Source organism: Symphalangus syndactylus, chromosome 18, assembly GCF_028878055.3.
Source record: "Symphalangus syndactylus isolate Jambi chromosome 18, NHGRI_mSymSyn1-v2.1_pri, whole genome shotgun sequence".
Lineage (NCBI taxonomy): Eukaryota > Metazoa > Chordata > Mammalia > Primates > Hylobatidae > Symphalangus > Symphalangus syndactylus.
The window spans coordinates 91,536,593-91,552,376 of NC_072440.2; the positions used below are offsets into that span (position 1 = coordinate 91,536,593).

The 15,784-nt window shown below is 36.7% G+C and overlaps 1 protein-coding gene across 6 annotated transcripts in view; it reads left to right on the top strand.

The window, feature by feature from the left end:
• Positions 1-15,784, top strand: part of LDAH (lipid droplet associated hydrolase) — a 132,240-nt gene that overhangs the window by 66,623 nt on the left and 49,833 nt on the right. For 5 of the 6 annotated variants that reach the window (XM_055251519.2, XM_063622768.1, XM_055251521.2 and 2 more), the window contains one exon: positions 8,573-8,807. The exons of the other annotated variant lie outside the window; for it this stretch is intronic. In XM_055251519.2, the coding sequence (XP_055107494.1) occupies positions 8,573-8,807 (235 nt within the window). The remainder of the gene's footprint in view (positions 1-8,572; positions 8,808-15,784) is intronic. 6 annotated transcript variants of the gene reach the window in all.

Genomic DNA, 15,784 nt, shown 5'->3' on the forward strand with positions numbered 1-15,784 from the left:
CCGTACATAGCACTCCAGCTCTAAGTTTATGCCAAGTAGCAGTTTCTTGATCAGCAGAGCCATCCTATCACATTTTTTGTAGCTTTACCTCTAGGAACCATGAGAAAGGCCTGATATTGCCAAAGGCCATAGTAGTCATGTGAGAATTTTGTAGCTATAGACCTTAAGGTTTGCTATTCACTATTCACTGAATTCTGAGGCTACCTGGAGAACACTGTTTAATTCAAAATAACAGATGCCTAAGAGATAGTTGTACTGTAGAGCAGCAGGTAAAGAATAATTTGCAGTGAGCCTGTGAGCATCATTGTTTTCTGAATGAGCTCTCAGTGATTCTGAATCGGAGCACCCCAAAACGAAGTGGTTTCCACAAGATTTCAAGCTGAGGAGAATAGCATTTTGCATTCAAAATAAAAATAAGTGCAGAGAATATAAAATGATAAAAGCTTGAAAAGAATGGGCTATAGGAAGATATTGAAGCTAAGTTTCAGATGTTTGTGCAGTTATAAGTTATGTAAACACCTCTGCAAATATGCAAACATTCCTTATATTTAACAACCGTGACATGAAGATTAAACGTATGAAATGGCTTTTTTTTCCACATTCAGGTAATTAAAGTGTAGAAAAATCTCTGCCCTGGAGGTCTGAATATAATTCACATGAATGGAAAATGGCAAAAGTGGTTAGTTTCTTGAGTACCATCTTAACTGAAACATACTAAAATGGCATAATTTTGTTTCAGTAATCAGTTGAAAGATCTCATGCTTTACTTCTTAGGATATGGGTTTAATTATTTCTGGAGCTAAATGATTTGAGACACTTGTAAAGATTAGCCCATATCTAACAATAATAGTAGTAATTGGTTCAACCACAAGAAAATTGCCTCCAAACAGTAACAATTACAAATAACTTATTTTGTATGTAAGTATATAATATATATAAAGGTTAATGGCTTGGATTCAGAAGTCATCCTGCTTGAATTCATATCTCTGTCACTTTGTGGCTGAACCTCAGTTTTTTCTTCAGTGGAATGAGGGAATGTCATAAGGTTTTTGTGTGTATTAAATGAAATAATATATATAAAGTGCATAAGTGTAGTACCTAGAAAATAGTAAGCTATCACTACTACTGTTAATCCAAGTACTTCCCTGTGAGGCATATTCTTATCTTTCTGACATACGAAGTTTTTAAGACAGTAGAAAATCTCAAAAAGCAAGCTCTTGATTAAAATGTAATGGCATTTGCAGTTTATAAACTGCATACTTAGTAAATAAGCTGACTAGCCTTGTGTTTCCAGTGTGATCCTAAGGAGAGGAACATATGGCCTTATGGGAAGAGGAGATAAACTAAACTAGGATTACTTCTAGACCTATGTTTTGACAACTAGCAAGTTTATCTTTGAAGGCTGTCTGGTTGACATTGCATGTTGGCTAAGACATGCCTTACAAATGTTGCAGTCATATAAAAAGAGAAACTGTGTGCTATTTTTTTTGTTTTCTGCTTGTACAGTGGGGAAGCACCCTGCCATAACTACATCAGATGGGTTAAACTAATAAATGAATAGGCAGAGTGGCAGTGATAATGTTCTTTTGAAGATGTTGAAGTACTATTTGTTGCAGCTTCACTTAGTCATAACACATAGGCATCATTGCTGCTCTCCCAGAAAAATGGATGCATCTGTAATAAGCTATATAAACAGGTGAAGTCTTTTAAGGATTTTTAAGATTGACTGTTTTTTTAAAGCCTATTTAATGAAACAGATTGAACGCAATCCACACCTCAGCACCATACTGCTTACCTTGTGGCTATACCTCAAATTGTTTCTTAGCTTCTTTTCAGAAAAATGATTACAACAATAATAATAAATTCAAGAAAAATAAGCATCAAAATACTTTCCTCTAAACCCTGCAAATGTATCCAGTATAAAAAGTCCCAGTGTGCGTATTCACCTTCCTGTACTGTTCAAGAAAACACGGTTGTACTTCATTATCAAAAGTTGATTCTGGTAGATATCAGAAGAGAATGTGAAATATGCGAAAATGTTTTCTTAGGATAGAATGAATTGGCTAACATGGGAGTTCTTTTTTTAATGAGATAGTAACATAAGAAAATGTTTGGTCATGTACACAGATTTGGAAACCTTCACCACATAGCTGTGTTATCATATTAGGCATACTTCCTTGACTTAGGTGATTTTTTTTTACCAATATGAAGAATGAAAAATTTTTATTACTGTGACTTACCAAATTTGGACTATAAATTTCACTGAAATTATCATTACAATATCTAGGAAAAGTTTCACCCAGCAGGTAATAATTGTTGTTCTCCAAAGGCAAGAGAGGAAAACCAGTCTCATCAACTAAGTATTAGTTGTGATAAGGTCTTTGGTCTTCTTATATTTTTACAAGGCAATGACACATTCAGTGTACATATTAGAACTTCGTTATTGTTTTGGTCCATTCCCATTATTTCAGAGTGCATTTTAATTCTCAATTTGTTATTGATATAGATCAACCAAATATAACCCTGTGGTTGCTTATATATTTTTAGAGTTTCCCTTACATGCAATTTTGCTTAACATGGGTCACAGTAAAGGATCGTTTATAAAAGTAATGGATTGTTTCCTGTTTCTGCCAGCTGATTTGATCAAACTGAAGTTCCTTATGTACTATGGGTTACATAACCAGTCTGGAATCTGTGTGGTACATTCTTCTTTTAGTTTGGTATTAACTGAATTAACCATTTATATTCTTTAAATCACCGAGGACATTTTAATAAACACTTGAACTGCTCTCTTCTTCATGTACCCTGCTCCAGCAATCCTGTCCACCTGGCTTTTACTCAAACACACCACATTAGCTTTCTATGGCCTCTGCACATGCTCTTCCCTCTCCCCACAAAATTTATTTTTCTAAGCATCTCTTAGCTCACTCCCTAACTGCCTTTGCACAAATGTCACTTTTCATCAAAGCCTTTCCTAAACACCCTATTTAAAACTATCCCACCACCCCCAGCAATTTCTAGTCCTCTTTTATTATTTTATCTGCCCCGTCATAGGACTTGTGACTTACTACCACTATACATATTTGATTCGATTATTATTTATTGCTTAAATTGTTATGATCATTTATTATAAATCATTTATTATGGCTAATTAACATACATATTATGCTGAGTCATTTACTTGATTAGTTATTAGCCTCAATTATATTTTATTTTTTAATATATATTTTTATTTGACAAATAGAAAGTATATAGATTGGTACAATATGATGTTTGGAAATAAGCATATATTGTGGAATGACTAAATCAAGCTAAATAACTTATGCAGTACCTTACATGCTTATCTTTTGTTGTGGTAAGAACACTTGAAATCTATTCTACTGTCTTAGCAATTTAAAAATGGGCAAAGGACTTGAATAGACATTTCTTCAAAAAAAATGCAAATGACCAACAGGTATATGAAAAGGTGCTCAACATCACTAATTATCAGAGAAATGCAGATCAAAACCACAATGATATATCACCTAACACCTGTTAGGATGTCTATTAGAAAAACAAAATGTAACAAGTGTTGACAAGGATATGGAGAAATAGAAATCTTTGTACGCCTTGTACACTGTTGCAAGAGCATTGGTAGAACTACTTGGGAAAACTCTTTGTAATTATCTGCTAAAGATGAATATATGCCTACTATATGACCCAGTATTTCTACTTGGAAGTGATACAGCCAACAGAAATACATGCATACATGCACCAAAAGACATATACAGAAATGTTATTAGGACTTCTGGTTTCCAGTTCCACATGTAGGGAGCTTAGAAGTTGCCACTCCAACCCTAACAAGTAAAAAGCTAAGCAAACTGAGAAATCAATTCTTATTGGACCCAGGATAGGGGAGGACACAGGGAAAACCACTGTCCCCAAAAGACTAGAGAGACAGACTGGCAAATACCGAGAGCCACAAGTTACTAGAGCACGCAGTCACAAACAGAAGCCCCCACAGGAAGCAGTGCCATGGTAGAAAAACCTGAGCTGTAACTGATGAATTATAGGAGGTTCAGTATGAACAACTCTGAAAGTTTAAAACTCCAGGGGGACCCACTCATGGGGAAACACCACTATTTTGTTAGACTTACCTACATGATCTCAATTAGATTCTCCAAGTAAATATTGCAGAAAAATCCCTATGTGCTTCTGGCAGGGGGAGGGTGAAATGAACCATTTTGAAATATGCCAGAGCACTGTGCTCTTCTTAACAAGGTCTGCCTCCAGGAGAAATTAGTTAGCTAAATCCTAACCTGCTAGGGTATTACTAGAGCCTGACCCAAGGGAAGGGAAATACCTAACTCTTGTCAGCTCTAACCTTCTGCATCAGAGAAGGGAAATACTAAACTCCAGACAACTCTAGCCATCCTGTCCCACCAAAGAGGGGAGAAGAATACTGAGGAAACACTTAGAAGTTTGTAGACCAGAGGCATATGCTTACTAAAAGACTGAGACTTAATCATAGGATGATAGAATGTCTCCCCTCCCCTTTCCCCCACCTAACTACTACAATGCTAAAAGCTGATTTACAAAAGTTCCTTTTACCTGGTACATCATGTCCATCTACCAAGAAAAAATTACTAGGCATACCAAAAGGCAAAAAAAAAAAAAAAAAAAAAAAAAAAAAATCTGAGGAGAATAGAGCAAGCTTCAGACCCAGACAGGTAGGGATTCTGGAATTATCAGATCAGGAATTTAAATCCACTATGATTAATATACTAATGGCTATAACAGATAAAGAAGGCATCATTCAAGAATAGGTGGACAATGTAAGAAGAGAGATGGAAATCCTAAGGAAAAAGCAAAGAGAAATGCTAGAGAGTAAAAACACTGTAAAATAAAAATGCCTTTGATGGGCTTATCAGTAGATTCAACATGGCTGAAGAAAGAGTCTCTGAGCCTGAGAATATCTCAACATAAACCTCCAAAACTGGAAAGCAAAGAAAAAGACTGGGAAAAGAAAAAAAAAGAGTAAGGACTGCAGGACAACTACAAAGGGTGAAACATATACATAAGGGGAATACTAGATGGAAAAGAAAGAGAGAAAGAAACAAGAAATATTTCAAACAATAATGACAGAGACATTTCTTAAATTAATGTCAGACATCAAACTTCAGATCCAGGAAACTCAGAAAGAAAATAATAGGGGTTTGAAACTCAGATCTCCATAAAGAAAAGAAGAGCATCAAAGAGGGAATAAACAAAGACTAAAATGTTCATTTTTCTTATTCTTAATTGATCTAACTGATAAGTTTGTTCAAAATAATAGCAACAGTGCTTTCGATTATGTATGTTTATATGTTATATGTATGCTTACATACAAGTGAAATGAATGACAACAACACAAGGAGCAGGAGGGAAGACTTAGGATTATTTTGTTTTTGTATGATACACTACTTATAAAGTGGTATAATGTTATTTAAAAGTGGACTGGGACTAGTTGTAAATGGATATTGCAAACTCTAGGGCAACCACTAGAAGAATTTTTTTTTTAAGTATAACTGACATGCTAAGAAAGGAGAGAAAATGGAATCACATAAAATGCTCAATTAAAACCACAAAGGCAGAAAATATGTGGAAGATGAAAATAGAAAATAATGACAAATATGGTCGATATTAATTTAACTACCAGTAATCACTTTGAACATCAGTGGTCTAAATGCACCAAATAGGCCTGGTGTGATGGCTCACACCTGTAATCTCAGCACTTTGGGAGGCTGAGGCAGGAAGATCACTTGGGCCCAGGAGTTTGAGACCAGCCTGCGCAACATAGGGAGAGAGACCATCTCTACAAAAAATTTGAAAAATTAGCCAGGCATGGTGGTGTGTGCCTGTAGTCCCAGCTACTCAGAAGGCTGAAGTGGGAGGATCTCCTTGAGCCTGGGAGGTCAAGGCTGCTGTGACAGAGTGAGACCCTGTCTCAAAAAAAAAAAAGAAAAACAAAAGAAAGAAAAGAAAAAGAAAAGCACTAATTAAAAGATTGCTAGAGTGGATCAAAAAACAAGACTCAACTATATGTTGTTTACAAGAACCCCACTTTAAATATAAAGACACATGTAGATGAAAAGTAAATGGATGGAGAAAAATATACCAAGCTAACACTAATCAAAAGAAAACAGGAGTAGCTATATTTCAGACAATGCCAACTTTTCAAAGCAAAGAAAGTTATCCAGGATAAAAAAGGTAATTACATAATGATAAAGAGGTCAGTCCTCCAAGAAGACATAACAGTCCTTTACATGCATGTGCCTAGCAGCAAAGCATCAAACTATGTGAGGCAAAAACTGATAGAATTACAAGCATAAATATATGCATCCACTATCATAGTTGGAGATTTCAATACCCCTTTATCAGAAATGGACAGATCCAGCAGGCAGTAAATGCGTAAAGACCTAGTTGAATTCAACAACACCATCAATCAACTTGATATAATTGACATCTATAGACTACTTCATCCAACAAGAGCAGAATACACATTCTTCTCAAGATCACATGGAACATTCACCAAGATAGACCACATTATGGTCCGTAAAGCACACCTTAACAAATTTAGAATAGAAATTATATAATGCCTGCTCTCAGACCACAGTGGAATTTAACTAGAAACCAACAAAGGAAAGATAACTGGAAAGTCTCAAAATACATGGAGATTAAACATGGATTAGAAAAGGAATTTCAAGATAAATTAAGAAATAATTTTGAACTAAATGAAACTGAAAACACAACTTATCAAAATTTATAGGATGCTGCAATGAGCCAGGATCGTGCCATAAAATAAAATTAATGTATCAGAGATGTATGTACTCCATGTTCTTTGGAACAACCCTTCACAATAGCAAAGTTAATGGAATCAACCTGTGTCCATCAGCGGATGAATGGATAAAGAAAATGTGTATGTACACAATGGAATACTGCTCAGCCTTAAAAAGAAGTTTTGTCATTTGCAACAATGTACATGAAGCTGGAGAATATTATGTTAAGTGAAATAAACCAGACACAGGAAGACAAATACTGCATGTCCTCACTTATATGTGGAATCTGAAACAACAGAACTTACAGAGTGGGGAGTAGAATGGTGGTTACTAGAGTCTGGGGTGGTGGGCAGTGGGAGAATGAAGAGAGGATGGTTAGAGGGTACAAAGCCTCAATTAGACAGAATTAATAAGGTTTTTTCCTTTGGGATATATTGCACAGTACAGTGAGTATAGCAAAAACAGTCTTTATAACAAATGATGCTGGAACAACTGAACGTCCATGTGCAAGAAAATGAATCTAGACACAGACTTTATACTTATCACAAAAACCAACTCAAAATGGATTATAGATCTAAATATGAAACACAAGTATAAAATGACTAGAAGATAACATAGAAGAAAACCTAGATGACCTTGGATATGAAGATGACTTTTTAGATACAAACCAAAGGTACAGTCCATGAAAGAAATAACAGATAAGCCGAACTTCATTAAAATTAAAAACTTCTACAGAAAGCAGGGTCAAGAGAATAAAAAGATAAGTCATAGACTGAGAGAAAATCTTTGAAAAGACACATCTGATAAAAGACTAATCCAGAATATACAAGGAACTCAGAAAACTCAAAATAAGAAAAATATAAAACCTATTTTAAAATGGGCCAAAAACATTAACAGACACCTCACCAAAGAAGATATACAGATGACAAATAAACATATGAGAAGATGCTCTGCATCATATAGCATCAAGGAAATGTAAATTAAAATGACAGTGAGATAACGCCACACCTGTTAGAATGGCCAAAATTCAGAACACTGATAATAAATGCTGAAAAGGATATAGAAACAGCAGGATATGGAGCACCTGTCATTCATTACTGGTAGGAATCAAAATAGTACAACCACCTTGGAAGACAATTTGCTGATTTCATACAAAACTAAACATATTCTTACCATGTGATCCAGCAATTGTGCTCTTAGGTATCTACCCAAAGAAGTTGAAAACTTAGTGCACATGGGCATTTATAGCAGCTTTATTCATAAATGCCAAAACTTACAAGCAACCAGTATTTCCTTCAGTAGGTGAATGAATAAATACACTATGGTACATTCAGGTGATAGAATATTTTTTAGCATAAAAAGAAATGAGGGGGCCTGGACATGGTGGGTCACATGTGTAATCCCAGCACTTTGGGAGGCCAAGGCAGGAGGATCATTTGATCCCAGGAGATCAAGACCAGCCTGGGCAACATAGGGAGACCCTGTCTCTACAAAAATATAAAAAATGAGCCAGGCATGGTGGTGCACACCTGTAGTCCCAGTTATTTAGGAGGCCGAGGTGGGAGGATCACTTGCACTCAGGATGAGGCTGCAGTGAGCTGTGATTTTGCCTAGTTACAGGCTGAGATGGTGGGGAGTGGTGGTTCTTCTCACTCTGAAGAGATCTCTAGTCATTCTAAAACCCAGTCATTTGTCATTACTGTATAGAAGAAACAATAAGTAATGGACCTATCCTTTAAGAAAACCTCTCATCGAAGTATGCTTCTTTATTGCAGGTAATTCGCGCCTTTCTGCTCTTTCCAACAATTGAACGAATGTCTGAGTCACCCAATGGCAGAATTGCCACTCCACTTTTGTGCTGGTTTCGATATGTTCTCTATGTTACTGGCTACTTATTATTGAAACCGTGTCCTGAGAAAATCAAGTCCTTGCTAATCAGAAGGGGCCTTCAAGTAATGAACCTAGAGAATGAATTTTCGCCATTGAATATATTAGAACCATTCTGCCTTGGTAAGCACAGATTTTAAAATGTATATGTTTATTCTTGTATCACAAAATGTTTACACAATACTCTCTGACAGTGGACAAATATCAAGCAAGCGATTATTTACTAGTTTTTTTTTTTCTTCCAAAAGTTTAAAACTAGAAATAAATAAAATTAGAAATAGAATGAAGGAATTTTTTCATAAGAAATTAGACAGAAAAGCTTCATCACGCTTTAATTTTACCTTATGTTTCTGATTCTTCACTCTAGCTGCAGGACGGTGAGAAACACTTCTTCTGCATACAGTACATAGTATATATGGAGTCCCTACAGGAATCCTGGGTGTGCCTGTTAGCTTAGTGGGAGTACTTTACAAAAAACAGCACAAGGACACAGAGCCTAATATTCTTGTAGAGTTAACGGGTTGTTTTTATTTTCCTCCTTTAAATGTTTTGGGAGAATTTAAATCATAGAAGTAATAAATAGTTGTCATGGTAATGTATTTTAATACTGGGTGCTTTGCTGATTTTTCTGAATATGGTAGGAAATGTTTTTGTGACTTTACTTTTTGGCTTCAAAAGTTGTTTTAAAATGTAGTCTACCTTTTTAGATCATGCTATTTTATACTATATTTATAAATGACTTTCATAATAAAGTCATCCTAGTTTCTTAATCTATAAGATGGGGATAACAATACTCCGTACTTCAAAAGGTTATTCTAGTGTTAAATGTGATAAAATATGCAAAGCTTCTATCTAGTATTTTATTTATAACAGACCTCCAATGAACGATGTAACAGTTAGTTACAGCAGTAGCTAATGGCACTTTCTAAGCTTTTACCTGTGTTCCTCAAAAGAACTAATAAGGTTTAGTATTGCTATTGTCCCCATTTTAGACGAAGCAACTGAGGTACAAAGAGGTTACATGATTGCCCAAAGTTATACAACTAGTATGTAGTGTCGAAACCCAGGCATTCTGCCACCGTATTGCATTTCCTTTCACCATAGCTGGTGCTGTTGCCCTTGTTAATGATAACAGCAGGACTCCTGAATAAAGTTTTCCATGCTCAACTGTATTAAGAATGCCATAAGGTCACATGCGTAATGAACTAGAAACAAGTTAACAGCCCTGCCTGTTGAATTGTACAGCTGCAGTTCATATGGGAGGTGTTTTTCTAAATATGTAACAAGAAGCAGTCCTCAAACATACAAGGTTCAGTGTATTTGTCCTATTGATAGATTTTTTTCCCCCTTCCATCTTCCCCCAAATTTCCATTCTTTAATATAGCCTTAGCATAGTGGTTAAAAAAGATGAGATAGGAAGAGGGAAAACAAGGGCTAAGGACAGTCATAGAAACTGCCAGAGGTTGAAGTTGGAAATATCCCTTAAAGACCATTTGGTCCAACCGCTCATCTCTCCACCATATTGTTAAGGAAAGGGGTCCCGGTCCGGACCCTAAGAGAGGGTTCTTGGATCTCGCGCGAGAAAGAATTCAGGGTGAGTCTGCAGTGCAAAGCAAAAGCAAGTTTATTAAGTAAGTAAAGTGGTGAAAGAACAGCTCCTCCATAGACAGAGTAGGATATTCCTGAAAATAAGAGGAGGGATGCACCCACCCTAGGTACAATGCTTATGTATATAGGGAGATGTGTTCTGCTACAAGGGTTTGTGATAAAGGATTAATTTTCTTAATTACTATATTTTGCAAGAATCGATTTATTATTATTATTATTATTTTGAGATGGAGTCTCACTCTGTCGCCCAAGCTGGAGTGCAGTGGCGCGATCTCGGCTCACTGCAACCTCCGCTTCCCAGGTTCAAGTGATTCTTCTGCCTCAGCCTCCTGAATAGCTAGGACTACAGGCAAGCACCACTGTGACCAGCTAATTTTTGTATTTTTTTTAGAGACAGAGTTTCACCATGTTGGCCAGGCTGGTCTCAAACTCTTGACCTCGTGATCCGCCCACCTCAGCCTCCCAAAGTTCTGGGATTACAGGCATGAGCCACCGCGCCCGGCCCAAGAATCGATATTTTTATCTTTAAAGCAAAATTAGGAATGCCTTTGTTCTCCAGATATCAGGATATCTGGACACTCCCAAGTCTGAGTCTGTTTTAGTAAACATTATTAATTTGTTCCCTTAACTTTAAACATCTAGAGGCTCGGAATGCCTTACTTTCTGAGAATACAGTCCAGCAAGTTTCAGCCTCATTTTCCTAGCCCATACTCAAAATGAAGTCTCTGGTTCAAACGCCTCTGACAATATTATGGAACAGATGCCTACTGGTGAAAATAGTACTGACAGGGAATCAGAAACCCTCAACTCTCATTTTGGTTCTGCCCTAGAGTCACTATGTGGCTTTTGTTTAGTTACTTTCCCTTGTTGGTTTTCAGTTGTTGATTAAATCAAGAGTTAGGGCCAGTCTACCTTTGGAAATTACTTGAGACCCAATGGAATCAACATTTGAAATTCTGGCAAATATATGTAAAATTCTCCACATATACTTTGATAAGGTCATTTTACTTCTCTTTACAGGTTTGTTTGTCCCTCCCAGCCCCCTGTTGCTTTTTGTCATTTTCTTTTTGCCTTGTGGAATGTATTTTATAAAGCATTCTTCAGTTATGGATTCCATTTTCCTCCTGGGACTTCTGCTTCCAGGAAGATAGAGTAAATGGACTTTCCACTATTTCTCCTGCTAAGTACTAAAAACCCTGGATATTATCTGTAAAACAACATCAAGAAGACTATACAAGGTAGAGAATAGAAAGCAGGCTATGTAGGGACTTTGGGACCCAAGGAACAAACACGGTGGTGAGTTCCCTGGGTTTTCTTTTTACCACATATATCCCGGATGTGGAGCCAGCAACCCAGAAACACCAAAGAGTAGAGACTTTTAAAGGTCCTAACAAAAGCCTACTCTCTCTAGCCCAAAGACCAGGAAAGGAGCAATGTTTTATAGAGTAGGAAAAAATAGTCTTCTCCCTACCTTGTATAGTTCTTACTTGGGGCAGATCTTTGTTACAAAAGACAGATTAACAAAAAAAGTATAAATTTATTAACATTTATATTTCATATGTACATGGGAGATACCCAGAGAAATGAGTAAATCTCAAAGAGGTGGCTTCTGAGTTCAGACTTAAATACCATCTTCAACTAAAACAAAGAAAGGAGGTCAGTAATCGGAGGTGACCAAGAAAAGCACTGCACACAAGACAAAAGTTCGTTGTGCAGATTTAAGTTAGTGCCCTTTGCATTGATAATAGAGTCCATGGTGATTTAGAGTCATCCTTCATGGTACAGAGAGGAAAGCACCCATACAAATGGAAATGTCCTTTATAGATGTGAATTTCCCTTTAAAAAGGGAACTTCTCCATTTTTAGAGCTTCTCCTGTGTCTCCAGTTTCTCAAAATACTCAGTTTAAAATAATCCTTTTGCCCAAGAGACATCTTTAGGGATGGTATATTTTGGTCCCCTACAGTCATTTTGTGGCAGTATATTCTGGCCTTCAATACTTTCTTTCTTTCTTATTATTATTATATATTTTTTGAGACAGAGTCTCACTCTGCCACCCAGACTGGGGTGCAGTGGCTCAATCTCGGTTCACTGCAACCTCCGCCTCCCGGGTTCAAGCAATTCTCCTGCCTCAGTCTCCCATGTAGCTGGAACTACAGGTGCCTGCCATGACTCCCAGCTCATTTTTGTATTTTTAGTAGAGACGGGGTTTCACCATATTAGCCAGGCTGGTCTCAACCTCCTAACCTCAGGTGATCCACCCACCTTGGCCTCCCAAAATGCTGGGATTACAGGCATGAGCCACCGCACCTGGCCTCTGGTCTTCAATACTTTCTAAAAGAAACATTTAGACAGTAACTGCTCTACTCTACTCCAGCCATCTCCAGTCATGCCTGCAAAGATTGAGTGGACTTTACCCTCTCTCCAGCAGTAATGAAGCACCCCCTCTCTTTCCCTGCTGTAGGGTACTGTAGCAGAAGAGGCTGAGTAGAGAGCGAAGACTTTCATCACTGCCCTGCAGTAATGGGGCCACCATCACCACTACCCCCATATTATCAGTAAAGGTCATGTGGGGAGAAGTAGCAAGGGACTCCCCACTCGTCCCAGCCAAGATGGTAACAGTGGAAGCCTAGTACAGAGTCAGAATTGCTTCCCCTACCCAGCAGCTATGAGGAGCCTCTTCATCCCTTGGGTGTCAACCGAAGTCAAATGGGTAACTTAGACTCTACCCTACGTGGCCATAATGAAAAAAACATCTAAAACATAAAGTTTAAGTAAGATCCAGAGTCTCAGAACATAATACTCAAACTGTCCATGTTTTAGTTGAAAATCACTTGTCTAACAAAATCTCAACTTGACTGAAAAAAAAAAATCAATGCCAACACAAAAATGACAGAGATATTATCTGACAATGACTTTAAAGCAGTCATTATAAAAATTATTTAACGATCAATTAATAAACATGTTTGAAACTAATGAGAAGATAGAAAATCTTAGGAAAGAGAAGATTTAAAAAAAACTGAATGGAAATTTTAGAACAAATTTAAAATCTCAATGGATGGAACCAACAATAAAATGAGAGGACAGAGGAAAGAATCAGTGAATACGAGATTAGATTAATATAAATTATCCAACAGACAGAAAATAGACTAAAAAGGAGAAAAAAAGGAACAGAACCTCAGGGACCTGTTGGACTACAACAAAATATCTAACATTTGTGATAACCCTAGTCCTAGAAATAGAGAGTAGGTCTGGAAAAGTATTCAAAGAAATAATAGTTAAAAACTCCCAAATTTTGCAAAAGATATGAATTTACAGATTCAAGAAGCTGAGCGAATTTAAAACAGAATAAACTCAAAGAAATCTACACTAAAACACATCATAACCAAGCTTTTGAAAACTAAAACAAAGAAAATGTCTTGAAAGCGGCCAGAAGAGCAAAGCGATGCATTATTCGTGGAAGAAATTCTGTTTGAAAGACAGCTAGTTTTTCATCAGAATCCATGGAGACCCAAAGGAAAATGACAAAATGCAAAATGAAAATAACTATCAATCCAAAATTCTATATCTAGCAAAAGTATCTTTCAGGAAAGAAGGGGAAATTTAGCATTCTCAAATGTTGAAAAACTGAAAGAACTTGTCAACATTAGATCTATCCTAAAAGAATAACTGCAGGAAGTTAGGAATCTGGGAACGTCAAAAAGAAAGAACAGTGAACAAGTTAAAATGTGGACAAATGCAACTTTCTTTTTCTCTTAAGATTTGTAAATTATGTTTAACCGTTAAAGCAAAAATTATAGCACTGTCTCTTATGGAAATGATAAAAGAAGGAATCTGGGAACGTCAAAAAGAAAGAACAGTGAACAAGTTAAAATGTGGACAAATGCAACTTTCTTTTTCTCTTAAGATTTCTAAATTATGTTTAACCGTTAAAGCAAAAATTATAGCACTGTCTCTTATGGTTCTAAATATACACAGAGGAAATATTTAGGGCACCGATTTTATAAATGGGAAAGGGTACAGGGACATAATGGCATGTAAGGTTTCTACACTTTACTTGAACTGTTAAGATGTAACCACATGTAGATGGTAATAAGTCATGTATATATGTAATGTAGTACCTAGAACAGCCATTTCAAATGCTATTCAAAAGAGATACTCAAAATCACCATGGATAGATCAAGATGGAATTCTATATTTAGACACACATTGATTGGAAGGCCAGAAAAAGAACTCAGAGACACGACACAGAACAAACAGGAAACAAATAATAAAATGATCATCCATGATTATATTCAGTGTAAATCTAAATATACAATTAAAAGAAATTGGCAGGGTAGATTAGAAAACATGACTCAATTGTATGCCGTCCTCAAAAGTCTTAGTTTAAATATAACAATATAAGTAGGTTGAAAGCAAAAGGATGAGAAAAGATACATTATGCAAACATTTATAAGCAAAGGAAACCAAGAATAGCTTTATTAATATCAGATAAAGTCGATTTCAGTGCAAAGAAAATTACCTAATAGACATTTGTAGAACACTCCACCCAAAACCGAATTGATAACAGCACGTTAATATCATTGAAACCATACAGAGTATGTTCAGTGACCACAGTGGAATCAAACTAGAAATCAACAACAGAATAACAAAAGTTAGATCTTTAAATACTTGGAAAGTAAACTGCACACTTCTAAACAACTCATGAGTCAAAAATGGAAATTACAAAGAAATTCAAATAATACTACATGTAAATAATAAAACTATAGCTCACAACTGTAATCATAGCACTTTGGGAGTCTGAGATGGAAGGATCGCTTGAGCCCAAGAGTTGTAGACCAGCCAGAGCAACACAGTGAAACCCTGTCTCTATAAAAAATTTAAAAATTGGCCAGGCACTGTGGCTCATGCATGTAATCCCAGCACTGTGAGAGGCTAAGGTGGGCAAATCACTTGAGTCCAGGAGTTCAAGACCACCCTGGGCAACATGATGAAACCCCATCTCTACTAAAAATACAAAAATTAGCTGGGCATGGTGGCGCACACCTATAACAGGTCCTAGCTACTTGGGGAACTGAGGCAGGAGGTTCCCTTGAGCCTGGGAAGTCAAGGCTGCAGTGAGCCGAGATTGTGCCACTGCACTCCAGCCTGGGTGACCAAGTGAGATCCTGTCTCAAAAAAAAAATATATATATATTAGCCAGGCATGGAGGTATAGCCTGTAGTCTCAGCTTCTCGGGCAGGCTAAGATGGAAAGATCACTTGAGCCCAGGAGGCCAAGGCTGCGGTAAGCCGTGATCATGCCACTGAACTCCAGCCTGGGTGACGGAGCGAAAGCATCTCAAAAAAAAATAAAATTATTAATAATTAATAATAAAACTCAAAATGAAAATACAGCATATTAAAATTTGTGGGACACAGCTAAAACAGTGATGAGACAAAAATGTATGCTGGTGTCAGAAATGATTACATTAGAAAAGAAGAAAAGTCCTAGT